Raw genomic sequence first — 26,668 nt, 5'->3', positions numbered from 1 at the left:
AAATGCTATCTTCAGGCTTCAGCGTTCCCCTTTTAATCCAAATAGGAGAGTAGGTGGATTGAGCTTCTCTATGCATGCAATATTTAACTAAAACCCCTACACCTCCATGTCAAATGAATATGTTTATGTTGGCATCCTTTGAGCCTTGGTTATTGTCCCAACAATCTTGAGCTATGAAATTATATACAGTGTACCTTATGAGATAAGTGGGATGAATGAGAAAGTACATCCAATACTTTGGCTGTTTTGTATTGGAAACTGTACACAATCTCAGAGCATACTTTTGCAGACATAAGGGCTCAGTTAATTTGACATTTAAAAAACGTTTTAACCGTATCCTGAAATTATTCTACACTAAATTGCAAAGATCTAAAATTATTTAATCATTAGAACATGTTATTTTAGATTACTGATCTTCCTATTTTATACCGTTATCTGCTATATTTTTATTTTGCTGCAGTGTCTGTGCCACGTGGCTTGTTTTTAAGGACCACATTTTACATTCATGTTGGTAAAATCAAGCTTTGAAATTGCCACTTTTCTTTCTCAAGATGCATGTCTAAATTGGTAAAAAATTACTGAGGCACATTTTGTTTTCATTTTTGTTCTCTTTAGGTTATGACCCTTTTTGCTTCTTAACAACTTCAGTTCATTTCAGATTTCATGTGGATACATTTTAGACCACAAAAGAATGCTCTGCCGAATTGTATCGTTGGTTCAAGTGTTGACATTGATGAACAAGTTGGACGCTACAAGTTTCTCTCCGTGTACCTGGACGCTATTGTTTTCTGACAACTCGTAGTGCGATGTGCATTGCGGAGTCAAAGTCGGGGTTGATGGAAGAAACTCGGACGGGAGCGGTTGTTTTCTACTGTGCAGCTATTTAATTATGTAGCTCATCGGTTCAGCGTTCAAAAGCTCTGTGTGGAGATTTGACCGTTCACAAACTGTTCTGTTCTTCACCAATGTACTGAAATACAGTAGAGGGGTTACATTTTATACTTGAGGCACTGTGTTCGGATGGGACTGCCACACGCCAATGATTTATTTCCCCCTTGTATCTTATATCTCTATGCAATTTTCTGATGCTCATGCTGGTCACCTAGAAACTGGGCGGAGACTCAGGAACCCAGACATCCTGTATCCCATCTTCATCAACGAGCAGACTCCCCTGTTTCATATCAGTCGTCCCTCTCCCGGGACCAACATTTTGCATCCTGTACATCCTGTAGAAACCTTTTTATACAAAAGTATTTCAGGTGTGGACATCTTGCACCGATCCGGGGCGCAGATGTGTAGAGAAACTAATGTTATGACAAAATGCTTTGCCAGCGTAGAAGCCTGTACAGTCCATCTTGTGCTACCCGTTTCCCTCCAACGCTGTAAAGATTTGCCCATGCATTTCTTTTCATTCTAGAGATGTTGCCTTGAATTGGCTATTAAAAAAAAAAAAAAAGGATTTAATGTTATAAATATATAATTTAAAGAGGAAAAGACCTTCAATGAGATCTTTATTGTGCTACTAATACTCTGATCGGTTGGTGGATGTTAACTTGAGAATTAATATGCACATGTGTTAGAGCATTTGTTTGTAAGAGAGTGTTCTGTCTTCATGCAAGAGCTTCCCTATATGTCACTGTAGTGTGTACAGTACAAGAGAGACGAGGACAGTCTAATTTCCATAGAACGTGTTTGTAATTTGAAATCCGACAGAGTGCGACTCTCAAACTGACACAGAGGAACATTTATCAATGTGAATGGACGGTTCACATGTTTGCATTGATGGCTCTAAATTTTGCACCACCTTTTCTGACCAGGGAAGAGATCTTTCATAATGAAAGTGGCTGTTGCCACTCTACAGTTAACTATAAAGGTGCAATAAAGTTGTGACTTTTGTGAGCTGATTGTGTATTATTCTGTCTTCTACTGCTGTTTTTCTTGTAATTTGATGTTGTGTCGTTATGATAGCTTTTAGCACTGTAGAAAATGAGGTATGGGCATCGACAACCAATGATCAGCTAAACCACATTTTTTCGTTGTTACTGTGATTTATAGGGAGGGGGGTACATCATACACATGTATTGTTGAGACAATGAGCCGAAACAGGCTTGCGTCACATTCACAAACCAAAACTGATTAACAAAAAGGTTAAATAAACTTGCTGCACTGCTGTCTATATAGGTTACGCCACATTCGGTGATGAATTTGAAAGCTGAGGTCAAACCCCTACTGTGACATCACTGCTTAGCCAGAGGCCAAGAGATGCAGAAACATTAAAGCAGCTGCAATCAATATTTTTCTTATAATTATAAGTGATAGGGGTCGCTTGCAGTGATGAACCTACAGAGAATTATTAGCAGGATCTACAGCGCCCCTCTGCTTTACAGAGCATAGTTTTAGGATATTATGCAAAAATAGTATAATAACATATTATACAAATCATCATTTGTATACCATCCGCTCAGCAGCAGACTGACACAGTTGGTGCTTTGCTGGTGAACATAGTGGAGCATTTAGCAGCTTAAGCGCCAGATATTTCCCTCATCTGTGGGTGGAGACCATAAGTGGAGTTAATGGAGTGGTTATTGGACTTTAATTCGCCAGTGGCCAGAAACTCGACTCTAAATAAACGGTAATGTTGCTCCATAGCTGCTAAACTTGTTTGCTGAGAAGTTGGCAACATCGACTGCAAAGGTGGTGCAATGTTGTGTTCACAGCTTGCTTTTGCTTCCCCCAAGTGGCCAGACAAGAAAGGTTTCTGCATCTCTCCAAAGAGCAGCAGCATTTTTTCTGAACTTTAAAAAAAATATTATTAATTAAAGGAGACTTTGAGGGTAAAAAGGACTTTTTTTATTTGTTAAAACAAAAATGCTCTGCATAAAACTGTAACACGGGTTTTCCCCACCTCATTATATATATATATATATATATATATATATATATATATATATATATATATATATATATATATATATATATTTGTATTAGTGTAGTATGTATGCATACACATTTCAGTGTTCTGCAAAGTTTTAGGATATTATAAAAACATATTCAAATATATTAGCACATACAAATCCAGTATAATTAATTCAAATACTAATGAACAGCATAACATGTGAAGTGTTCGTCTCCAAGTTGTTTCGAGGAAGTTGGAGAGTGACATCGCATCTGGGGTGGGCGGGGCTAACATGTGCACCGGCTCCTCCGGATGCATATCAGCAGCCAGCCAACAAACATCGACAATTTTTTTTTTAAAAAAGGCAGCTGAGGACAAGCGACACTGCAACACGCTGAAAAGTACCACCTCCTGGAGTGAGCTCGAGTATCCGGAGAGCCTGCGATCAAGTTGAGACGTGGAAGTTGAGCGAAGAAGAAGAAGAAGAGAGGAAGGGAACGGAACGGAACGGAACCGGGGAGGATTGTTGTTTCGGAAGCGAAAGAGAAACCTCCCCGGGCTGCGACGCCTACAGCAGCATCAGGACCACAAGGATGGAGGGGGAGAATCACGGTACGTCTCCAAACCTCTCTTACGCAGACAGTAGGCTAACTGTGTGTGTGCGTGTGTGTGTGTGTGTGTGTGTGTGTGTGTGTGTGTGTGTGTGTGTGTGTGTGTGTGTGTGTGTGTTTAGCAAGTGTCTACAGTGTTCGTGCTCTGCTAGATGTTCATACTGCTGCCAGTCTGACTGTCTGGTGGGATTGTTAGAATAAAATAAGATATTCCTTTATTAGTCCCGCAGTGGGGAGATTGCAGGATTACAGTAGCAGGCAGGTCAAATGTACAAGACACATAGTCAAATAAAATAACAAAGGTAATATAAATAAACAGTAAAACAGTAAATAATCCACAATAGCAATATTATACAGACAGAATACAATGCATTTGAAAATGTATTTATATGGCACCAGTTGCATCATAATTACAGCATGGCTGACTGTGCTCAGCACATGTTCTGATGGCATTATGTCGTAAAGGGGCTCACTACTCATGTTGGTTAACTTGAAGTATTCACAGGAAAGGACTTTGTTGGATTTTATAAGACGTTTTGAAAACTGATATAAAATGATAATACATGATGTGTGATGAATTATTAAGCATCCCACTGCAGTTTTGACAGCATGAAGGACACTGTAGACATCCCCATGTCTACACAGTTTAATTAAGATGGAAAAGTTCCTGTCATGCTAATTAAGATACAAAACTGATGTATTTATACCATACTGCCGTCTGGCACATATTGGCTCTTTCAATGCCACAATTTCACAAAATGCCTTCCTGTAAAACCTAACATAAAGCCAAAAAGCCTTTACAGGAAGTTCAAAGTCGTGACATCATGCACAGGGTGACCACTCCCCTGATGATCTCAGGCCACGATGAGCTGGTGGATGGCTCAGTTTAGGTGATGATAGAGGCTTCATCTCAATTATTTAGCTGTTTAGTTTTTCTGTGAGCTTAATGCATCTCAAAATAGAACCACCAGCAATGGCCTCATTGCAAAACTGATGCTCTTCCTGAAAAAGAAGGGAGGATTGGTGATCGCTTTCTGTGAGTCACATACAAGAGATTTAAAAAAATACAAAGTTAAAATCTAATCTAAATAAAGGATGCATTTTGTACTAATGCTTTGCTTACCAATCCATAGTGCTTTTCTTTTGATTGTGTTTGTTCATAATACATCAGACAGCGTTCAGTAGTGATTACTGACATGCAGCATGTTTGCTCTGGCTCCCATGGATATCTTTCAGTCCACGATTATGTAATCATCTGCTAAAGTGAGGCAAAAGAGAGGGCACATGCGGAAGCTTCAAGTGCATTCAAATACCACTCTCACTGTCCCTGACACCTCCTTAGTCAAATCAGCGGCTTGTGGATCTGAATGTGTAAGTATAAATCATATCATCTCTTCTGTCCCTGAGCACCGTGACTGTTCGGCATAAATGAGGTCCGCAAAGGAGAGAGGATAGAAATAATCCATCGGCTGTCAAGACTCGACTCAAACAGACTTTTTAAAATATTTTATTTCGACACAGCTCTGTTTCCTCCATCTTTTTAATAATGTAAACTTAAGCATGTATAGTGTTTGAGTATAATCTGTGTATTTTACGGCCTTGCAGTGTCGTGTATATAGCGTCTAAAATGTATGACAGGATTGCCATACTGTGTTTTTGCACTCTTCCTGTGATGTTGTAGGTGCTGCAGCCCTAAACCAGCTGTCTTAGGATTCATTTGGTGCTGCTCTGTTTCAAGACTCACTTCAAAGGCTTTGAGCTGCACGTTGTCAAAAATGACTTTGTTTTATCTTTTCTTTTCGTGCTATTTTGCCATCTGCCTGCACCTGTCAATGCAGCTCAGTCTCTCTTCGGATTATGAAGTTTGTGCACACAAAGGAAACGTGTGCCGGTTCATAGGCGCAGTAAACTAGTGTCAGGTAGGTACGTGTGGTTGTGGGTGTCATCTCCTCTCAGTTTGTAATATAGTTGCTGGCCTGTAATATGTCGATTTCTTTTTTCCTCCTACTGTACGCTGTCACTCTCTATCCCTGGGATGGGACAGGTTTACTCCAGCGCTAAGCTCCTCTCTCGTTCAAAGCACACTGTGAAAAACTGTCAAAGCAGCAGCAGTGAAATCTCAGTGGATTTATGCAGACATATCATATTGCTGTGTAAAAAAAAAAAAAGTGACGTGAAAATCAAAAGATTGAAATAAGAGAAGTTGAAATCTGTCACCTCGAAGTCAATTCAAATCTGCACTTGAGCTGCAGTTTTTCTTGCAGTCTTTTTTCTTCTCCATGTAAGATATATCAGTCTAAAAATAAGCATTGTCATGGAAAAAAGCTCATGCATCCTTTGTTTTCCATCATTAAATGTTCATCAATCACAAAGAGTTGTAGATCAAGAGAAGCACACAGAGGGAGGCTATTACAGCCCTGAGACAGCTGAAGAGAATAATGGGCTATCGGATGATGTTACTTCGAGCATTCAATCCATATTTAGCCTCTAAAGCTTTGTTCTGGAGAGTATTCAGATAGGTTGCACCAGCATAGGTGCTTGTCCTGCTCCCACCCAGCCAGTTAGTCACTGGAGGAGATGCTTACACTTTGCTGCTATGTTGGAGTTTCACCAACACAGATCAGCTAGCTCTCTGTGGCTTTTATACCCAAGTGTGGAAACTCTTTCATCACACAGAGACTTGTCTTCCTCCCTGACTGCTTGAAGACAAACATATGAGCGATTTCCCCCAGAAACCCCAAGTAGACTGTCTGCCGAAGCAGCTGAATGTTCTCTGCTTACAATCCTTGAACATGAGTTGCTCAACCTATACATGCATTGATTTCACAGAGGAATTAAATCTGCTGTATGATAAAGTTGACGAGTGACTGAAGCGTAAACGTGTTGCTCCGTGCTCTGACCACCTGGTGGCATAACAGCACGAGTAACCTGTTCTTGTGGGTCGCAGGATCAGCTACAGAGCGTAGCAACTCTATACAGGATTCATGCTCTATTAGTGGACAGACAGCGACCTGGTTCCCCAAACAGCTTGCCTGCAGACTGTTGACTGTTCACAGTGAAAGGCTGTCAGCCACTGCATTTGGTTGTGAACTGTGTGTTGCACTAACCCGCAAGACCTTGTGGGGCAATATCAAGCATAATTAATTGAAATGGACTGTTATTGCTTTGGGTAGTTTGCCTTTCTTTAATTAGAGTCCTTACAGTTTGTATGTGTGGCCACAACACAGTTCAAAGTAATACACTGACGTTACTCCATTTTACAGAAATTAACTGATGTATATTTTTGACCTTGACAGCAGGGAGGACCAGGTCTTGGCTCACAAGAGCACTCGACACACCTACTCACAATCAGTCTGTCTGTCTGCCCACCTGTTTACTTATTTATTCTCTGCAGGTACTGACATCACACACTTATATTCATAGAGTTAAGATGGAGCCGAGTGAAATGGGAGAAATATGCATACTAAAAAAAGCAAACATTTGTGCTGACTTCACCGTGTGCCGGGCTGCTGCTCCTCCGGGTGCAGCTGCAGCATAATCAAATGCTCAGGACTGACTTTAGAGTTCATGCAGGGGTCACTCTGAGGTACTCGGCCCTCTGCCAATGAACTGGGCAATGATTGTTAGATCAGCGGTGATGTCATAACCATGCAGACCGTAGAAATGCAGTACGCGTCAGATCTACCGAGAGCGGACTGGAAACATAATGAATGAAGGACACAATGAGAAAGGATGGTGTTAAAGAGCGAGAGACGCTTGTGTGATTGACAGACTAATTCAGAGTAGCAGTGGTTCAAGAGTGGAGGTAAACATTTATATTGTGTGTGTGTGTGTGTGTGTGTGTGTGTGTGTGTGTGTGTGTGTGTGTGTGTGTGTGTGTGTGTGTGTGTGTGTGTGCATGTCTGTGTGTGTTTCTGTTTCTGTGTGTGACTCCAATACCCCAAACATGTGACTGTGTCGTGTCAATAGGTATGAAGATATAATCTAATCAAAACAAATGGCTCACAGTGTTTATTGCCCAGGAGCAAATAATTTCTTCTACCCCGTTGCCAAGCAACCATGCAATCTTGATTTCATGTACAATGCTTTTGAAGCCAAAATGATGAGTGACTAGAAGCTAAAAAGAGGGGTAGAGATGGAACTCAAACACTGCAACGCACAAACAGAGCAAAGTGCTGCTGAAACTCACCATCACTGTGATGCCCACGGAAACTTTCTCCTCGATTGCTTCTTTAATTGATTTCCTCTTTGTTTCTACATTTGATCATGCAAACTTGGTTGCAGCAACAAACAAAAAAAAGGAGTTAAAACAGATATCTGCCTTGAAGGTACATTGCAGTAATTTACACTTTAGAATATAACCGGACTGTTCCATCTGTGTGTGTGCATTGTGTTATGTCTAAGAATATCTGCTTGTATTAGTATGGAAAGTAGCAAGGGAGTGGGAGAGAGAGAAAGAGAGATAGAGAGGGAGGGAGAGAGCAGAGAGAGCAGAGGAGGATAGAGGGTGGCTGAGACACCAGCACAAAAGGGGAACTGGGTGAAAGCAGAAGTCATTTCAGCATCCTGGCAAGTTGCACATTCTATTCGAGGGGGAAGAGAAAGTAGGTGAGTCTGAGAGATCAGACGTGAAGTGGAGGATTCGACCAGCTGGGGCGGTTATGTCAAGCAGAGTGACAGGACAGGACCTTACAGCTTGAGGATCTGCATGGACTGAATAGCTGGGAGCTCGGAGTGACTCTCAGCAGCCACAGCGGGGAGCCCGGGCCTCCGCTATACTTCCCTTTTTCTTTCTATGTCGACCTGAGTCGTCAGGAGGGAGCGTTCACACTAACTGAGACAAATCCTCACACACGGACACATACTACACGCTGGAGATATGGGGTCGGTGAGTGAACTGTGCGTGTCCAGCCTTCAGACGTTCTTATGTCCAGCTGTGAAGCCGCTCCAGCCACCTCCAGGTAAAGCACATGATTTTGAAGAAGTTTTCTGGTTGCTTGTTGGCATGTGTTGTAGCATTACATTGAACTCTCTGGCTAAAATGGATCATATGAAGAAAGTCATTACCATTTAGATGTGAAAGACTTCCCACACTGTCAAAAAAAAAACCTGTTGATTGATGGTGCGTGCATGCTCCTATACCACTAGAGATGAAAACAGTTGGACGGAAATACAGTTAGCTTCTTGTTAAAGAGGAGGCTCTCTAATGTCATTACTGACATTACTGATTGAGCAGATCTAATCTCCAGCAGGTCTCACACACTTTCCACCGCCAATGGTGACTTATTCACACATGTAGCAGACCCACATATTGTATCGCAGCACTGAAACCTCAGGTGACCACACAGAGCGACAGTATCCCGCTCACAGCGGTCCATGAAGATGTCTCGTCTTGTCCCTGTTCCTAGTTGCTGGGTCCTGTTGGTAACGCGGACGGCAGTGTTGTGTTTACTGGAGATCACCTCTTAAACCGGGATACACAACTCTCAGTCCTTCCCAGTCTAATTACAGAAGTGGAGCTGGCTAAGATCTTGGCCTCCTTTGGACCTCAGCCTCCTTATCCTCACCATCTGTTCTTAAATGTATCATTTCACACTGTAGTAATAGCTGGATCTGGATTGTGATGGAGCTTGTGTGTGTGTGTGTGTGTGTGTGTGTGTGTGTGTGTGCGTGTGCGTGTGTGTCGTCTGTTTGTTTAGGGCTGGTGGTTAAGTCTTGCAACTGCATTACACTCCACTGCAGGGTGGTGCACTGGTTACCACTGGGAGTGTTGGAGACCGTGTTGTTGGCGGGCCGTGTTGACAGGACTAAAGCAGCTTTGTTGGGTTGTGGTGAATCAGCTGACTGGGTGCGTAGCAAGGGGAAACGGTGCTGTCTCAGTGATTTCAAAACTCATGAATCAGCACCACAGACGAGTGTGAAAAGAGGCAACTTTTTTGGTTTAGGACATTCAAGTGTGTGGGGGGAGGAGGTAATCTGGATTGTTCTGCTATCAAGAATGTGGAGACAGCAGGGTTTCACTGATATTTGTCGAGCTAATCAGAAAAACTTTGACATATTGGGAAGAGCTGAGGGAAGAGTTCTAGTTAGAAATGACACTCGTTTGTCATTTTGAATTTCCAGCCTCCTGTCTGAAAGCAGTATATTCCCAAAGGTTTAATTCCAGCTGTCATCCGCCTGCAAGTGCCAGTTTTTTGCTGAGACTGTAATAATAAGAAATAATGCTCATGTCGTGACGGCAGCCATTGCATTTTGGACCCCTTCTGGTGGGAAGAGTTGGGCAGTGTTCTGTTAGTGTTGGTGTTTCTGTTTTTAATCGTGAATCATGCAAGTGATTCATGTGTGACTCATAGAACGGTTGTCCAGCTAGTTCACATTGTATCGGCAGCATTATTAGATCACTCCTAAAATATAGATAAGTGCAAACACGAGTGAGAAGTTGAGAAACTCACTGAGCTGCCTCACCGCCGGCTGCCTGACCTCGTGTACATTTTATTTCCTAAGGTCTTGACGCTCCTCAGGGGACGCATAATGATTGTTTCAGCCCTCTCAGCCGCTCTCCTTTTGCATTTAAATGAATCAAGCACAAGTCCAGCGTTATGTCAGCGCTCCACCAGACTCTAAATGTTTCTGTGAGTCTTACTTTCACAGTCACCGTGAGTGTGACTCAACAGGCCCAATTAATCTTCACAGGGCACAGTTGGGGATTGATAGTGGACAAATGTATCTGTAATTTAGCCGATTAATATCGGAGCGCCCATGAGGGCCTTGTGCGCTGTGGGGCAGGTGTGCTCACAGGGCTACGTCTGGATTCACTGTCATAGAAATGACTCCATGTGGACTCCACGGGCCGCCGAGGACAAAGTGATCTCTTTTGGGAGCACAAACAAGCCCGTCGGCCGCAGAGAGTCCAGAATATTTGCCAAATCAGCTTGTTGTAAAAGAGGGTGTGATGCAGTAGTGGCAGTGAGTGTTGATGTTAACATGATTATGGAGTGGTTCCCAAGCTGTTTGGCTAGTGACCCGTAACACCTAATATATGGTTTGGTACAGTTTTGCTCCTGGGCCTTTTTGTGAGCTTGATGGTCAATTTATTGTCTTGATTTTATGAATATTGCTGGTGAACATGATTTTGAATTGATAACTTGTTTCATTACAAAAACCGTAAAACATGACATTGACTTTCATACCCTCTATATCTGCGGCAGGTACGTTTTGCTCAGCAATACCTCTCCAAAATCCCAAATATTTGTATTTAGAGTTGTGTTATTTCCAGTTGTATATCAGTTGTAGAGATTGAACAGAGATTTTGACCTTTCCAGGGCCTAATTGGCATCACTGCGTAGCATTTCTTTGTCTGTGACTGATTTTGCACACTTCAAATACAGGCTGAAGACAGTGAATTGCTTTTGAGATTTTTACTGTCAGTATTAGTGAAACTGTGAAAACAGAACTGGGCAGCAATGGTAGTGATCAGAAAACCATGAGATTCCACAGAAAAGGGTAACACCCTATTTGCACAGAATAGTTTTACAAAGGACCACCTGTGTGTCTGATATTATCCCTTGGTTATGATATAAGATTGTTATGATAGCATATGATATAAGCATAATACAAATAAATTACTACATGATATTTATATTTACTATTATAAATGTTATATATTATATAGACTTTTGTATGTATGTATGTATATAGTATACTCGCAAAGATGTAAGAATGTATCCAGTGTTTAAAATTAAAAATATAATATTAGAGAAAATAAATATATTTGCAAACCCAAATTTGGGAGCTACTGGATTATGTCATTTAAACCTCTAACTTTGAACATTAATAAAGTAATCCACACTGATAATAAGGCCTAGTTGATCAGTAAGCTCCTGTGTACATTCATCATAATAATGTTGATTTATTAGAATTCATGTGAGTTGCATTCCACTGGCAATATACAGTTTGCCGTGTTTTGGATGCGTAACGAGACAGTCTGTGCCAGCTAGCAGCTTCAAAGAGGCGTGTGTGGGAATCAAGACAGAGGCAGATGAAATCCACACTGCTCTGTGAGCCAAATAAGATCCTCATTGTTGCGTGGCAGGATTTGTCCTTCTCTGAGTTCTTGGTTTTTATCTTGATGAAATGCCATGAAATGAACAGGCGTGGTAGCAAGTTCACTGGCGAACGATAGAAAACAATGTTTTTGATTGTGTTTCGGTACTATCTCGGGTATTTATGACATACTGTAACCCTATTCATGTACTGTAAATGTGTAGAGTCGCTGGCATCCAACTCGTCAAGCGCTCATGCCTCGGGGACACTCTCCATCTGAAAAGAAGGGGTTTTATTTTGGCATTCCCTCCGACTGCTTGTTCGTCAGGCTAATGCATTATGAATTACACATGAACAATGCTTTGTCAGCCTAGTTTACAAAGACCTGTTGGGGTGATGTCAACTACAGAAATGTATGCAGTGCAGAATGCTGCCAGTCCAGCCTGAGGAAGAGTGACTTCTGGACAGGCCGTCCTACTTCAGCAGGAGCTCTCTACATTTCATACGCTCCACCTAAAACTGATTTGTGTAGTCACATCTTCTGACAGCATATTTCTCTATGTATATTGTGTAAGTGTCTAGGTGAGTTCTGCTGCAGGCTGCTACAAAAAAAGATTAGAAAGTAAATTGTCTTGCTGTCGAGGATACGTGGAGAGCATGTTGTATATTACAATAGAGCTCTATGTTTGTAATAATTGCAAGGTGAGACACACTGTGTTTTACTCTCGCAGCCACATAAGAAAAGTGACACGAGAGCGAGCTATATTCCTGTATTATGACTCATGTCAGTAATTATTCGATCAGTTCTGCACACTCTTCCCACTTGGAAAATTATAGGATGGATTGATCCAAAGGTCTCATTACCTCCGACTGCACCTGAAGAGAAAGAAGTGTTTTCAGAATCCCCTTGTGCAATGAGTCATTATGCATGTAGCGAAACAACTCCAGCCACAGAATGTCTGCCCCGCATGTCGTAATCTTAACAGACACATTGTTCAGACCGGCTGTTATCGTGTGTCGAGCAGGTGTACGCAACCTAACCTCCTGTTTCTCAATAAGTTGCTTACTGGGAATTAACTTGCCTATATGTTACGATATGAGGCATTCGTGTAGGTAATTATGTAATATTGTCTGGTTGTTAAGGAGGATTTATGATAATAAAACAAATGTTGTGGTAAAGACAAACAATAGAAGCAAAACAAGAAATATGACAATAGTGAGAAACAAAATCACTATCATTTAGGCATACTTTTTGCGACGTGTGTCTAGATTTAATTCATGGAATGCCCTTGTGCCTTTTTGTTTTTTCTGCAGTTTGAGTTGTAATTACAGCAGATGATCAGCAGGGGTCAGTCTTGGCATCCCTTCTGATAGGATGGTTAAAGACTTCTTTTCTTCTTTTTTTTTCATCTATTTCAGGCTATTTAAACACATAGATCCCGTCACAAATCCTAAAGTCAAGATTCCCATTACAGGATCATTACACAAATTTTACACATCAAGATCACCTTATCTGTATCATGATGTCTTCTCTGCCTTGAGAAATTAACCCTAAAGTTGGACACATTTTTAATAGAAATCCTGTGTTATAAACCATAGACATAGAGAGGTGCCTAAAACCACAAAGAAGCACAAAACAACAACAATAAGAGTCTACACAATTATTAAGTATCGTATCTATTGAGGAGAAGTGGGCCTTTAGCATGCCTGTGGGCCCACTGTCTCATAATGCACCTGTGATCCATGGCCTGAAATAATTTAAATCACCCCTGGCTAGATCCTCCGTCAATTGAATCATCAACATCAATAACCCTAGCACCACTTTCACTGTATATACTATATTTACACACTTCATATACTTTGCATTTTTTTTTGCAAATGTCTTCTATGTAACTCTGCTTGCTGCTGCCACAACCAAATTCCCCCTTGAATAAAGTATATATCCTATTCTATCCTGAAGGAACAATAGGGCAAACTAATAGTATCATCTGCCAGTATTATCAAATCCAGTTCAACATTGGATGTTCAAACCGTCAGAAAGGTGTTGACTGCATATTTTGTAATCTTTGAGGTGTTATTTTAATTTGTAACCTTAACTTAATAACTCGGGTGTTTCTGTTATTTTCAAACTGAGGCAGCCGTAAAAATGTGAACTAAACCCTCATAAACAACAGAGATGAATACAGGAGAACACATTGTCCTTTTGAGGAATTTCTACATCTCATTCATTCTAATAATCAGCTGCATCATTTAAGCAAGAACAAAACCCTCATTACGTGTCATAGTCGAGTAAGATACAGCTTCGACTTGAACTCTCCATTGACATCAGTTCTACATTTCTTTGTTTGGACCAGGAAGCTACAGACAACAATGTGTTGATATCAACCGATGATCTTTCATTTAAAGGTCAAACGGCTCTCTGGTTTCACTTGTTCTGGGTTCTTTAGTGAAGATTTATAGCAGTGATCGGGGGGAATGGATGAACTGTTAACAATGAATTGAAACTTTGTGTGAACGGGGTTCACTTCACACAGACTGCATTGTCAGTTGTGGAGTTTGGGCAGCACAACTGAGGCATTCATGAGCCACAGCTTGAAGCCCCTCAGATGAAGTGGCCATGCAGACTCGGGCCTTTCAAGGCTGCGTTTGTGCTTTCATACTTTTTAGGTGTCCTGTGTTTGCCATTCGCCAATATGGTCTTCAGAAAAGGGGTCACAGTATTTGTTTTTTGTATTCCTGTGTTGGTTTCTCAACATAATTCAAATGTAGCCCGACATCCAGACACATTTCTTTCTTCTAGTGCATCAGTGGAGAGATGAAAAGAAAAACAGAGAGGCGGTGTTATCCCCTGGCCTCTTTATTTGGCTGAGAGTGCAGCATTCCTCCTGGCACTCCAGTGTTCATCAACAGGCAGGGACAGGCTCGGCCCTTTCCTATCTGACAGCAGCACAGTCGAGCAGGTGTTATACAAACAGCAGGCTGATTTGTTCACTTTTAACAAGGGGGTGGACAGCTGAGCTGCTCTGCTGCATGTGTGCTCTTACAGTTTTCCCTCAAATATGCAGTCAATAAATGTCTCCCTAGAACGGCCATCAGATGCACCTTTTGTTCACGGGCAGCATAACATGTGAATATACTGTGTTGGTGGGCCAGGGTGAAACAACGAGAGTAATGCATCCAAAAGAAGATGCGGCTTTTATTTCTGAGCAGAAGCTGGGACCTGGCAAGTTAAATCACATTAGAACATGTTCAGTCACACCGGGATGACCAGTTTCACCATTAATGGCACACGCACACACACACACACACACACACATATATATATATATATATATATATATATATATATATATATATATATATATATATATATATATATATATATATATATATATATATATATATATATATATATAATGACACATACAGCAAATATATGGACATGTATTTTGTCCAGAAAAAGTGTTTTTGTATTGATGTCAGATTTATCTGGAAAATACTGTGATTGTATTTGGTGTGTTTGGAAGAGTTTGTTATGTCTTCGCCACAGCGAGGTGTTGTTGCTATTTTCTCGAGAATAGTTGGTATTTCTGAGTCTGCTCTCAGCGGATGTGGTGAATCAAACGCAGCAACAAGCGCAAGATCAGCAGCAGTGAACTGCGGTGCCTGTGTGTGTCAATCACAACCTCTCCCTGCCCCCACACAACCCTGTCCCAACTCTGTGTGAGAGAGCGAGAGAGAGCGAGAGACCAAAGGGTGCAGACGCGCGTCATCTGGCTCATTTGCTGCACCTTCTTTATGAGCAATAGTTTAGGAGACTGTTACCGGAATGGGAGCAGCCCTTCCTTAATAAATAAGAGCTTAACGTCATGATCATATTCAGGCAAACATTACCTTAACTCTACTTGTTGTAACCCAGAGGACTTGTATTATATCTCCATTTTCCCGAGGAGGCAAATGTGTTTACTTTAATTTGAGTGTGAATGTAACACAATGAAAGATGAATTCTTGGCAATTTGAGTTTTTTATTTGAATCCTTATTTTAGTATTTTTAATACACACAGGGTGAGCATAACACGCACCGCAACGCGACTCTTTAACACAGTCCCTTATTCAACTAACTGTGCAGGTGCCATTTTCCTCACACAAAAAAAGCATTCTGGAGGTGCAAGTACAATTTAAGTATTGATGCAAAGTACACAATATCTTCTGATTAGCCCAGAAATGTGCAAAACAAAATGTGCATAACAAAACAAAAAAAGGATTCAAATTTGATGAGCGCATCCATAATTTCCAGTCTTCTTCAATACGACCAAGAGAAATCCGTATATCTGCCTGGTAAAGCGTTTACATTTTACGATTCGTGCATGAGGGTTTTATTGTGAAAGGGCTTCACCGGAAGCTCATTGATTTTATTCAGCTCGTCTTGACGGAGGATCGCGCGCAGAAAGGATTGGCTGGTTAAAGTCCTCCGTCTCTTCTAACCGCTCCCTCGAGCTGTCGACAGAGTCGCCGAAACCAGTCCCGATAGTGTTCGTTAACTCGGCTTAAACAACTTCCAGAAAAAAAGGGGTCAATATATTCGTCGATACTCGTGTCCGGTCAAAGTTTTGACGCTCCGAAATTAATTGAAACTTTTGTATATATATTTTTTTTAACTCGGAGCTACCAGACGGAGACAGCATGGTGTTAAAATCGGAAGACGGTGTCGGTGAGTGAAACAGTCAAGAAACTACGTGTTTCCTTCGTGTGAATGTCGTTTACTTGTCTTCTACTTTAATGAGAAGTGTTCAGGGTGAATGTGTGGAGGTAAATCTCAGGAGTGAGGAGTGAGTGCTGTGGCCTTGTTTACAGTGTTTACTCTGCCATTTGTAGCATTTAACTGAGTCAACTTTGTGCATATTGTATCAGCCCCTGTGGTATTCTAAAAAATACATTACACTGCAAAACACACATGAAGTAGCCCACAACATTAAGTACATTATATAGTGTCAGTCTGCAATAGTAGATTAAACAAAAACAGATTAACCCACAAAACTCACTTTTGAGTTGTTGTTTTTGTTGACTTGTTATTACATAGTTGCTCCAGTTCAATATATGTCAGTCTGCTAGAAAATAAATCTCAAAGTGCATTTTAAGGTGATCACTGTGGGTGTCATGTCTGAACCACATGTGTACACACTTGAGCAACACTTGTCATTGCTTGGCCTCTGATGCTAAACACAATTGACCAGCTTTTGCCTCAGTGGCTGCTGAGCCATCAGCAGCAACAGGTGTGAGAGCAGACGTCCTTCCTCCAACGTCAGCGTGGCAGCACCCTGTCATTCATGTGAAGTTGTGTTTCTTCCTCCCTTCTGAATATCTTATGAGTTTTAAATCAGCCTATTATCCCCCATAGACGCTGTGCGATTGTTTTAATTGGAGACAAGGATGGTTGTAATTCCTTTACTTGCGGTCACTTTTTTTATTTTTTTATTGTTACCACAGAGTGTTTTGCTACACATAAATATAAATGAGTGTGCAGCCTTTGAAGTCAAGACATAAATCCGTTGTTGCGGGCGCTTTCATCTCTTTGGCTTGGTCAGCCTGCCAGCATTAATTAACAACCCCCAGCCTGCGTCACTATTAATCCTGTTAGAGAACAGTGAACATCTGACTGACTGATCCTGTTATATGGTGCTGCTCTTTTGTTCTGCTGATGAGAGTGAGATCTTGCACACTCTTCAGCCTCAGTGGCTCTGCGAATGAATGCCGTCCGGCACACAGCTGCATTGTGTCGACGGGGATGAGAGTCGATTCTCTTCTAGTCCATTTATCTCTGCCACTTAGGTCTGGGAAGTTTAAGTAGTCGTCACTGATGGTTCCCTAATGAGGGCCGCTGAGAGCCCTAATGGGCCCTCCAGAACGAGGTGCCCTGCCTGGCGTTAAGGCCCCAGTGGTTTGATAATCGTCATCCTCTCCCCATAATCATATTTTCGTCTTCTCTCTGCATCGCTTGCAGCCCATCTTTCCTCTCAGGCTGGTGATCGTTCTGCACACTAACGGCTGTAATGCAATAGGGCAAGCGTTTGTGTGTTTACTGTGTGCGCAGGGAGGTGTTGTTGTGAGTCTGGTTTGGTAGCTCAGCAACACATTGTATAGGCTGCATTGATGAAATGTTTTAGGGCGGTAATGCCAGTCAATGAAGTAGGCAGAAAAACAATGGCTTACTGGCAACCTGCCAGAGTAACTTTTAAATGAAATAAAAAATCAGTATTTTCCTTGTTTATGTGTGAAATAATCATATTACAAGATGTCAAATACAACAGTACTAATTGATATCTTTTTAATTTAAAGTGTTACTGTGTGTGTGCGTGTCACTGTTTTCTGACATTTTTATATAGACTTAACATTGAATCACTTTGATAAACTTACCGCTGTCTCTCACCGTGCTACCTGACTAGCCCATAATATCACTACGTTTAACACAGCTGACAGGTATTCGCATGAAGGCTTTATTTGCTCTCATAAGCCTGTCGTCACGCAGGCCTGTGAGAAGCCGTATCCTCAGTGTGCCACAAATAGCTCAACTCTTCCTGAGCTTTGCGTGAGTGGTCGCAGTAGATAGTAGAGAGCAGAGAGCATGGTCATTCTGCTTCGTTTTGATAATAATTCAATTTTGCTGCATTTTTTTTTTTTTTTTTCTTGCACAGTTTTTAGCCTGCAGTAAATTTTTCCAGCACTTATTTTAGTGACTTGCTGGATTCTTTGCAGCAGGTATAGGCACGCCTGGAGTCATTTTCTTCATGCAGGACACAACTCAGAAATTTAAAATGGCGCCTGGTAGGAGTTTCATATAGAAAGCATTTTGAGTGCGTGTGCTGATTTGCCTACCAAACCTCTGGCACAGGTCAAGGGGTCTGGTTGTGCTTGCATAGTCTGTTCTGCATTATTTGTAGTAAACTGAAGACATCCGTCCATTACTGACACACTTTGCTCCTTATGTGGAAAAGCAGGTTTTTAGGGTTGTTTATCGCATCTCGTGTTGCTGTTTACAAACTACTTGGCATAGTTGATATTTTTTCTCTCCTTGAAAGAAACAAAGCATGCATTGAAACATATTTGGCCCCATAGAAACTTTGTCAAAGAGGTCAACAATAGACGCTGAGTTGTATAGACATTTTGTGCACCGTTCAGGTTTCGGTTGAACACGCGTGCCAGCATGTTGTGGTAGAGATAAAGGATTAAAGTTACGAAGATGGAAGAATGGCTATTTTATTTCACTTCCCACAGGATGGGTGGGTTTAGCCACAGCTTTCACTCCTCCTCTGAACTATGAGAACAGCTCGCAAACAGGAAGTCAAGAGTTTGCAATATGCTTGACAGGAAATGGCATCCCACGGTTTGTGTGTGGGCTAAAATATCTTCACTTCTCAGTCTCTTTGCCCTCAACACAGAGACAGAAATAAAGAGAAAATCAAGACTGGTGGCTCTTCCAGCTTTTCCCATCATGTGTTTTCTGGATGTGTCTGTGTATTTTAGTGGCGAGAGAGGATGTTGATATTAGGATAGCCCCGATAAGAATCAAGGCCAGCAACATTGGAGGACAAAGGCGTGCATTGTAGATAGAACCAGCACTTCCGCTTTTGAGGAAAAACATTGAGAAGCCTCCACACTGGCCTATTAAAACAATTAACGTTGATAAATTCCAATAAATCAGAATGGAGATTATTTAAGTAAGCTGGTCTTTTGTGTTCATAGTGACAGATTGTGTGTGTCTACGTGCAGCTGCAGGATGTTTATGCTGTGGAGCCGTCTGTATGTTTTCTTTACAATGAAGCTGTGTGTACGGGTCACAGGCCTCGCTATACGCTCTCCAGCTCATTCTCTGGTCCCATCATTCCTGAACACAGCTAGCACACTCGCTGGGAACTGTTTATGGGATGTTGACGTTCTCTCAGGGGAGCAACAGCCATTTGAATCCCATGACTCAGTCTGTGGCGTACACCTGACCGGGCTGAGGTTAATGACGCACTACCAAGTTGTTTTTGTGGGACAGACTAGACTACAAAATTAGGGACGGTTTTAACTGTGTAGTGCAGTGGTTAAAAAGATACATCTACAGTGTCACAAGATGAGATAAGAAGAAGCAAATAGTTTTGGTTTATTTTATTTTTAGAATGTTCTTTTATAATACGGGTTAGTGCTTAAGGACTCAAATATTTGTTCCATTAAGCAGCTTGAGAAGGAGAAATACCTCTGTGGTTGTACTGCACACAGCTCATGATGAGGCCTAAACCTATACCGAGGGGTAATGAGAACACACTGCTTCATTTTATGAGCCAAAAGGCCACAGGTGAGGTGAATATGGGCTCCATCCATGTTCATGTTTACATTTCCTTTCTAGCATATGTACTTGTACTTCACTCTGAGATTTCATACATCAGTCAGATGTCAGACAACATCAGAACTGGCTAGAAACCTGCGAACACATCATGAATCCCATATTGACACAAGTCAGAGGTGCAGAGTGCAGATGGCACAGCAGAGGGCTCCAGGTTGACTCAGGAAGACAGACGGACATGAGGCAAGCTCTTACATCTGCTCTGTGATGCAGACGCACCCGGGGCAAGTGTGTGTGTTCACACTCGTGCTGTAAAAACAAGCCGCTCTGGCCCCGATGAGGAGGAACGCTGCATTGTTTTGACATGCATCATTGGCATCGCTCATGCAGTAGTCTGAACAGGAAATTACACGATTGTCTTCAGGGCGCGCTCCATTGTTAAGCTGGAGGTTTGGAGGTGATAATGATAGCATGACTGGTCAGGAGAGAGGAGACCTGGCTCAAAAGTGCTGACTCATACCAACAGCTCATAGTCTCCTCAATGTGGTGACAAGATGAAGGAGAATAAATGCTCAGACTGTGTTCACCATCAAGTTCACTGCTATATATATATATATATATATATATATATATACACACACACACACACACACACACACACACACACACACACACACACACACACACACACACACACACACACGATTTTTGACTAAACCATTTTTTGATAATGTGAGCCCTTTTTGACATGAAGCTTGTTTATGTTTTTTCTGTTGGGCCGCTGGCTCTGGGTCTCATGATATACGTATTACCCTCTGAAAAACTTTGTTTGTGTATGTTTCTTTCGTGCAGGGTGTTAATCTTATAATCCTAACAAGACTGCGGCAGGAATGAGTCCTAAAACCTGGGAATGAGTCAACATCTTTGCATCTTCTGTTCCCTCATCTGTTCCCTCATCTCTGCGATATAACATCTAAAGCTTTTACTTAATGAGGACTGTGGCTAAATGAGACTACAAAACGTCATCACTCCGACTAGTCTGCCTTCACAGCCTCTTTGTGTTTATACTCATGAGACCGTGATGTAGTTTGCTTATAATCTCATAAACTTGTGTTTCTGTGATAACCCAGAATCCAGTGGAAAAATCCTGTTGGCTTCCTAACTTCCGGGGCCTACAAAAATGTGTCATCCCTGCTGCAGTGTTGGGTGTCAAACAGCAATATGTTTTGATAAACTACAACTCAACATATTTAATCGTGTGTGTGTGTGTGTGTGTGTGTGTGTGTGTGTGTGTGTGTGTGTGTGTGTGTGTGTGTGTGTGTGTGTGTGTGTGTGTGTGTGTGTGTGTGTGTGTGTGTGTGCAGAAAAGGGAATGACCACTGGGTGGAGCCTCCATGTTAATGGCAGTGACAGCAAAATTCAAAGGGGGAGGGAGGCAGGCAGTGAGTAAGGCTCCTTCCCCAAATGGACTGTCAGTGTGCCGGCAGCATGCTTGGAGCCGATAGCTGAGCTGTACAGTTGAGGAAACCCGGCAGTATCTCTCTCCCTGACTGGAGGAGCAGGCTCCTTCTCTCTGCCACTTGTCATGTGGACGTCCGGCTCGCCTGCATTAAGCCACAGCAGCTGACAGAAAAACGGACTGCTGGGTCTTTTAGTTTTTTTTTATATCAAGGAAGAGAGTGAGAGAGAAGGGGAGCTCTTTGGAAGGACACACAATTGACACTTTGGAGGATTTCTCCCACAGGTTAGCACTTAAGTTTGCCGACGCGCATGTGTTTCATTTGTTAAATTGATCTTGCGTTGTTTTCCACAGGTTTCTGGTTGTGTAGCTTATCATCTGTGGTACTCTGCTGTCGTGTGGGGCTTTGGTCAGATTTCATTGACTCTGTGTCCACCCCTAGCCGCACTTTGACAGTATTGAAGATTAAATCAGCGAGGCTGGGCATAATGCATTCTACCCAGATGAAGAAGAAAAAAAAAAAACTAGGATGAAAATAATTTTAAGTGCTTGTGGTCTGACTTATCGTCTGCTGGGCCGTCCTCTCTTTATGCAGCCTGGTTTGTTGTGTTGTGGTTAAGGCCGGTGACTGGAGCTCCACTGATTGATGATTGAGTACGACTGGGCAGTGGGGTGCTGTCAGTGGGGGGGTCAAGTGTGTCTGTATGAATTGGTATAAAAGCATATATATTTGTTTGACTCTTCAGGATTGTATATAATAATGTTTTAAGACCAGGGCTGCAGAAGTCCGCAACTGCAGTTGTACTTTATTATGGAACTCAGTGGCCGAAAAGGAAGCTGGGCTAACCAACAAATAATGTAACGAGTAAACGCCAAGGATGCTGAAGCCATCAGTCCCCCTGCCTGGGCCTTGTTGAGGAATGTCCTGAGAGGCCAAATGCAGACACAAAGGGGAAGCTGTGATCGTCCCACTGCTCTTCCCACTGTCTCTGTGTTCTCCTGCCATTCGCCTCCCTGGCCAAACACAAGGCTCCTTCTCCTGTTATCTCTCCTCTCTGTCGCCCTTCACCTCCTCCTACCCTCAGGCTAGGTCAGGTTGGACGCTTTGTTGTGGCTTTTTGATCCATAACTGGTGGTCCATCTCGGCCAGTATTGGGTTCTGTTTTTGTGTTTGGCAGCAAAGCCTCTGAAGGTCAGAGGTGAACAAGTTTGTTTAGGCCTGTGCCCACATTAAAGACTGGCATTCCTTTACAGCCCCGTGCTCCACTTTGTTACAGGCTGTCTGGTTCAGAAGATGAAGGGGCGTGTGTATGTGTGTGTTTGCTTTCAAATATATATATGAGGGGAGTCCCCATGGGGTTTTCTTTAGTAATGAGATTCAGTCTCGGATCAGCGGATGAGACGTTCACGTTTTAAACCACCTAGCTTCAAACAGCAGGAAAGATCAGAAAGCTTCGAGACATTTTAATGTGTGTGTGTGTGTGTGTGTGTGTGTGTGTGTGTGTGTGTGTGTGTGTGTGTGTGTGTGTGTGTGTGTGTGTGTGTGTGCGCGTGCGCGCATTAAACCTCATCATGAAGTAGACTGTGTCTTGTTACAGCTAGCACTATCATTGGTTTAGACTAGGGGTCGATTGATTGGAGCCTCCAGGGACCTTGAGAGTGGAGGGCGTATTTTGCAGTTTAAAGGGAACTATCATGTAAGTGTAAGGACAAACGCTGTACAGCAGCAACAACACCCTCAGGGAACAGGGGGAGGGGAGGAGGGCTGGACACAACTGGTCAGATTGGCTAGAAACTGGAAGAGAGGCGAGTCCAAAGGAGAAAATCAGGGGTGAGATTATATAGGATGAAGAGTAAGGGATCAAGGTAATCAGGCCTAATGTCAAGTGTGTGGAACCAATGGATGCCATTTCTTTCTCAAAGATAGACTCTGAACAGATGAAGGACCATGTGCAGGGAGGTATTTCTGATCTCGGTGTCATTCATCTGCCTCGATTGGTGCATGCACTTCATCAAAATGTAATTATGTACAGGCACACTGACACGTGGCATGTGCATCTCTATGCATATTCCCTCAGTCAGCAAATCATAGGGAGTGTTCTAGCATAACATATGCATTGATGTGATCTGGTCCAGTAGATGTAGAGATGATTGATTCTGTGTCATTTCCCCATTCTGATATGTGTGGAGCATACATAGATATGTCTCTCCCTAAATTGGGTCACATCTGCAGGGAGGGGTCCTAAGCACTCAAGATTTCTAATTTCCTTATTTTCCAAGGAGAGTTCTTCAGTGATCTGGGTGGAAATGAGACGTCTGTCTTTTCTACCAGGATGGCAATCAGGATGTGTTTTAGTGGGCTCTGCCGCTGTGGGAGAGGGAGCTATAATTGGTATCTCCCTTGGTGTCACCTCCCCTGAGCTCTCCGCTGACCCAGCCCTCACTAAAAAGTACTTTGCCCATCTAGGAACTCTGCAGACTCTTAAAAGAAAAAGATAAAGGACATACATTGTCAGAATGTTAAATGGGATTTAGTGCTCAAATGAAGCATTGTGGCGTGTTAATAATGTTAAAAGCATAAATGTTTTGTAAGAAGTTCTAGTAGGGGGATAAGGATGCGCCAATCCAAGAGTGGGCACCATGGTTATACTCAAAGGGAACGAACGTATTGAGTGTTTTGAGTCGTAAATTTAGGTAAAACAGCACTCGGTAGTAATGAGGTCCAGGGCAAGGCAATGCAAGGCAGGCCAAAGATCAGGTTACACTGTCCCGGATTTGGCACGGATCTGGAGGCTCGCCACTTGCACGATCCAAATCACTTTGCACTACTTCACACCATTTTATTTATAGTTAATTTCTGAATAATTTTCTTTCCACTATATTGTAAATGCCCTGCCTTGCTTCCTAAACCTTACTTTGGTTAATGCTCTCCCTATTTGAAGCATTTTGCCAGAATATAATGGATATAGTCTGAACCACAATCTGGACATTTCCAGTCAGATGGTGTTGGTGTTGAAAGCTAAAAACAAAAAGCAAGAAGCAAGTTTCTGAGCCCTGACACGGCGCCAGGCACGACGGGAGACGCACTGTGTCGGCCCACGGGCGTCGGTGTGTGTGGAGGTGTTAAGCATGTATGCGTATGTGCGTGCACGTGACTGTAGCGTGGTCTATGTGCACGGCTGCACTCATTGCCTGCATGCCGCCGTGCGCATGTGATTCCCCTGAATAACCTGCTTTCCGGGCAGCGTGAGTCCCTGAAGAGTGAAGATGTGGGCGCCCGGTGTTTCTCTGTCAGCCCGTGGAAATCACTACATAGAACACCTGTCTCATCGTCGTAGGGCCCCTTTGCTTCTGAGAGGCTCCTGAAGTCGGATATAGACGGGGCAGATGAGGAATGGTACATGTTGTGCATGTGGAGGAGAAAAAACACCACGTTGCCTCTCTTATCATTTGCTCCTCATACTCGTGTCACTGCATCAGCAAGACATGAATATTATTATTTGGGTGGATTATATTATTAGTCTTTTTTAAGGATGATTGGTTTTCAGCACAGAATCAGATTCCCTCCATATCTATTTTTCTTGACCTTATTTTACCCTGTCTGTCTTGTGTCTTTGCAAGACGTTTAACGCATGACAGCCAAGCAGCTCGCCCAGACGGAAGGAACCGAGCAGCGCTCATCATTTACTTAAGTGGATGGGTTTCCCCCTCATCTGCTGTGTTCTGGGAATCGACACCCACTTGGTGCCCACCTTTGGCACATGCGTTCCCTGATGTGGTCATGATCACTTTGGGTGGAGTTGGGAAGGCAGGGATGTAGCTGGCTGGCTTCTCGAGTAAATTCGATCGTGTGGGGGACAACAGATGACATGTGGTGGCAAGTTAGAAATGTCCTTTAATCCCAGGACCGGGGTATCATCATGCATCTGCCCTGCCGATGGCCTAAAATACTTATTCCCTAAGCTCCTTGTTTGTGCTCTTGAAGGATGCAAGGCAACATATGATTTCCATCCTGAAATGATAACGTTCCTTTGCTAAATTTCTAAATAATTATAGTTCTTTTCTGAAGCTCTTCTCTCCTGTCAGTCCTTTACTTTGTAGTCCTCTTTTAAGACTGAAATGCAGTGGTTGTGTTGGGTCCAGCAGTCTTGTTTTGTTTGGCGGGGCTCCCTTCAGCGTTTGTTAGCCGTCGAACTTGACATCATATTTCCAGAAAGAGCAATAAACGTTCAGCTTTCAACTCATTCTCCCTGTTGCTCTTGTTTGTGCCGTTGATCTCGCGGCCAGCTCTGGGTTTACTCGCCCAGTCAATTGGGAGACGGGGTCATTAATTAGTGTGTGTGTGTGTGTGTGTGTGTGTGTGTGTGTGTGTGCGTGTGCGTGCGTACCGGCGTCGGCCTGTATCAAAACATTCATGTCCTACCCAATATGAGCTGCTATCAAGGGAACTGTCTGACCAAAAACAAAGGTTATACAACTATTTATTTTGGCGTCCGCTCCACTAGTAAGCGAGAACAGTTGTATAAAGCTAACCATAGTTTCCATGGATACCCTGAACATTTGGGATGGACACGGCCGGTTCGTCACGGTAACTGTAGGCTGTGAGGTATTTGTGAAAGGGCCTTGAGAGGACTGCCGTGCTCCCCCAGCCGTCTGAAAACAAGTCGGGAAGACAACGTGGCTTTGTTTTGCAGCTCCTTAACGGCCCGCTATAAGGCTCTTGTGCACTTCTATTGTCTATTATTCCTGTGTTAAATATTAGCAGATATTGCAATGAATGTCATGGGTGTTTTCCTCGAGATGTTGAGGTTAGCATACCTGCTTTTATTACAATAAGTGCTCTCCATTATGCAGCACATATTTTCTTTCGAGGATGTCATTTATTTAGGATTTTACGCTTGGATAAAATCTTCTTTACGGTAATATGAAACGAGCTGATCTTGCGTTTTTTGCTAATTGAGAAGTTATTACATTACATGTCAAGTTATGAATGCACAACGAAGCTCATGCTTTCCAGATGGCTGGCCTTTCCTCGCTTTATTGATTGCTGTGCCAGATTTTGTTTAGCTTTTGTAACCTTCATTCCACTGACTTCTTACTGCAGGTACACTGCATCCACAGTTTAGCGGCTCACATTTAGTCGGGGAATTTTTGTTTTATTAGGATATTGAAAGCCCAATAGTGAATGAATGTTTTAATTTAGGAGAGTAAAGAAAAAGTGTGAGGCAGAGGTTTCCTACATAACCGCTGGGACTTGAGCAGCTCATGACACTGTCGGGGTTCGGTGGGTGTGATTGCAATTTGTGCTAAATATCCTTTAGTCTTGTGATACTGCA

At 42.5% G+C, this 26,668-nt stretch overlaps 1 protein-coding gene across 2 annotated transcripts in view; it reads left to right on the top strand.

Moving 5' to 3' along the window:
* Positions 1-8,423: 8,423 nt before the first annotated feature.
* The window catches only part of cyth1a (cytohesin 1a), a 31,164-nt gene continuing 12,919 nt past the window's right edge, over positions 8,424-26,668 (top strand). The window contains exon 1 of one of the 2 annotated variants that reach the window (XM_079233309.1): positions 8,424-8,468. Coding sequence is in view for 1 of the 2 variants with exons in the window: in XM_079233310.1 (XP_079089436.1) it covers positions 16,234-16,261 (28 nt within the window). In the remaining variant the exon portion in view is untranslated. Of the gene's footprint in view, positions 8,469-16,143; positions 16,262-26,668 lie in introns of those variants that run through there. The other variant, XM_079233310.1, reaches the window with a different exon arrangement.

This window comes from Taurulus bubalis, assembly GCF_910589615.1.
Source record: "Taurulus bubalis genome assembly, chromosome: 17".
NCBI lineage: Eukaryota > Metazoa > Chordata > Actinopteri > Perciformes > Cottidae > Taurulus > Taurulus bubalis.
This window is presented reverse-complemented; position numbering and strand designations above follow the sequence as displayed.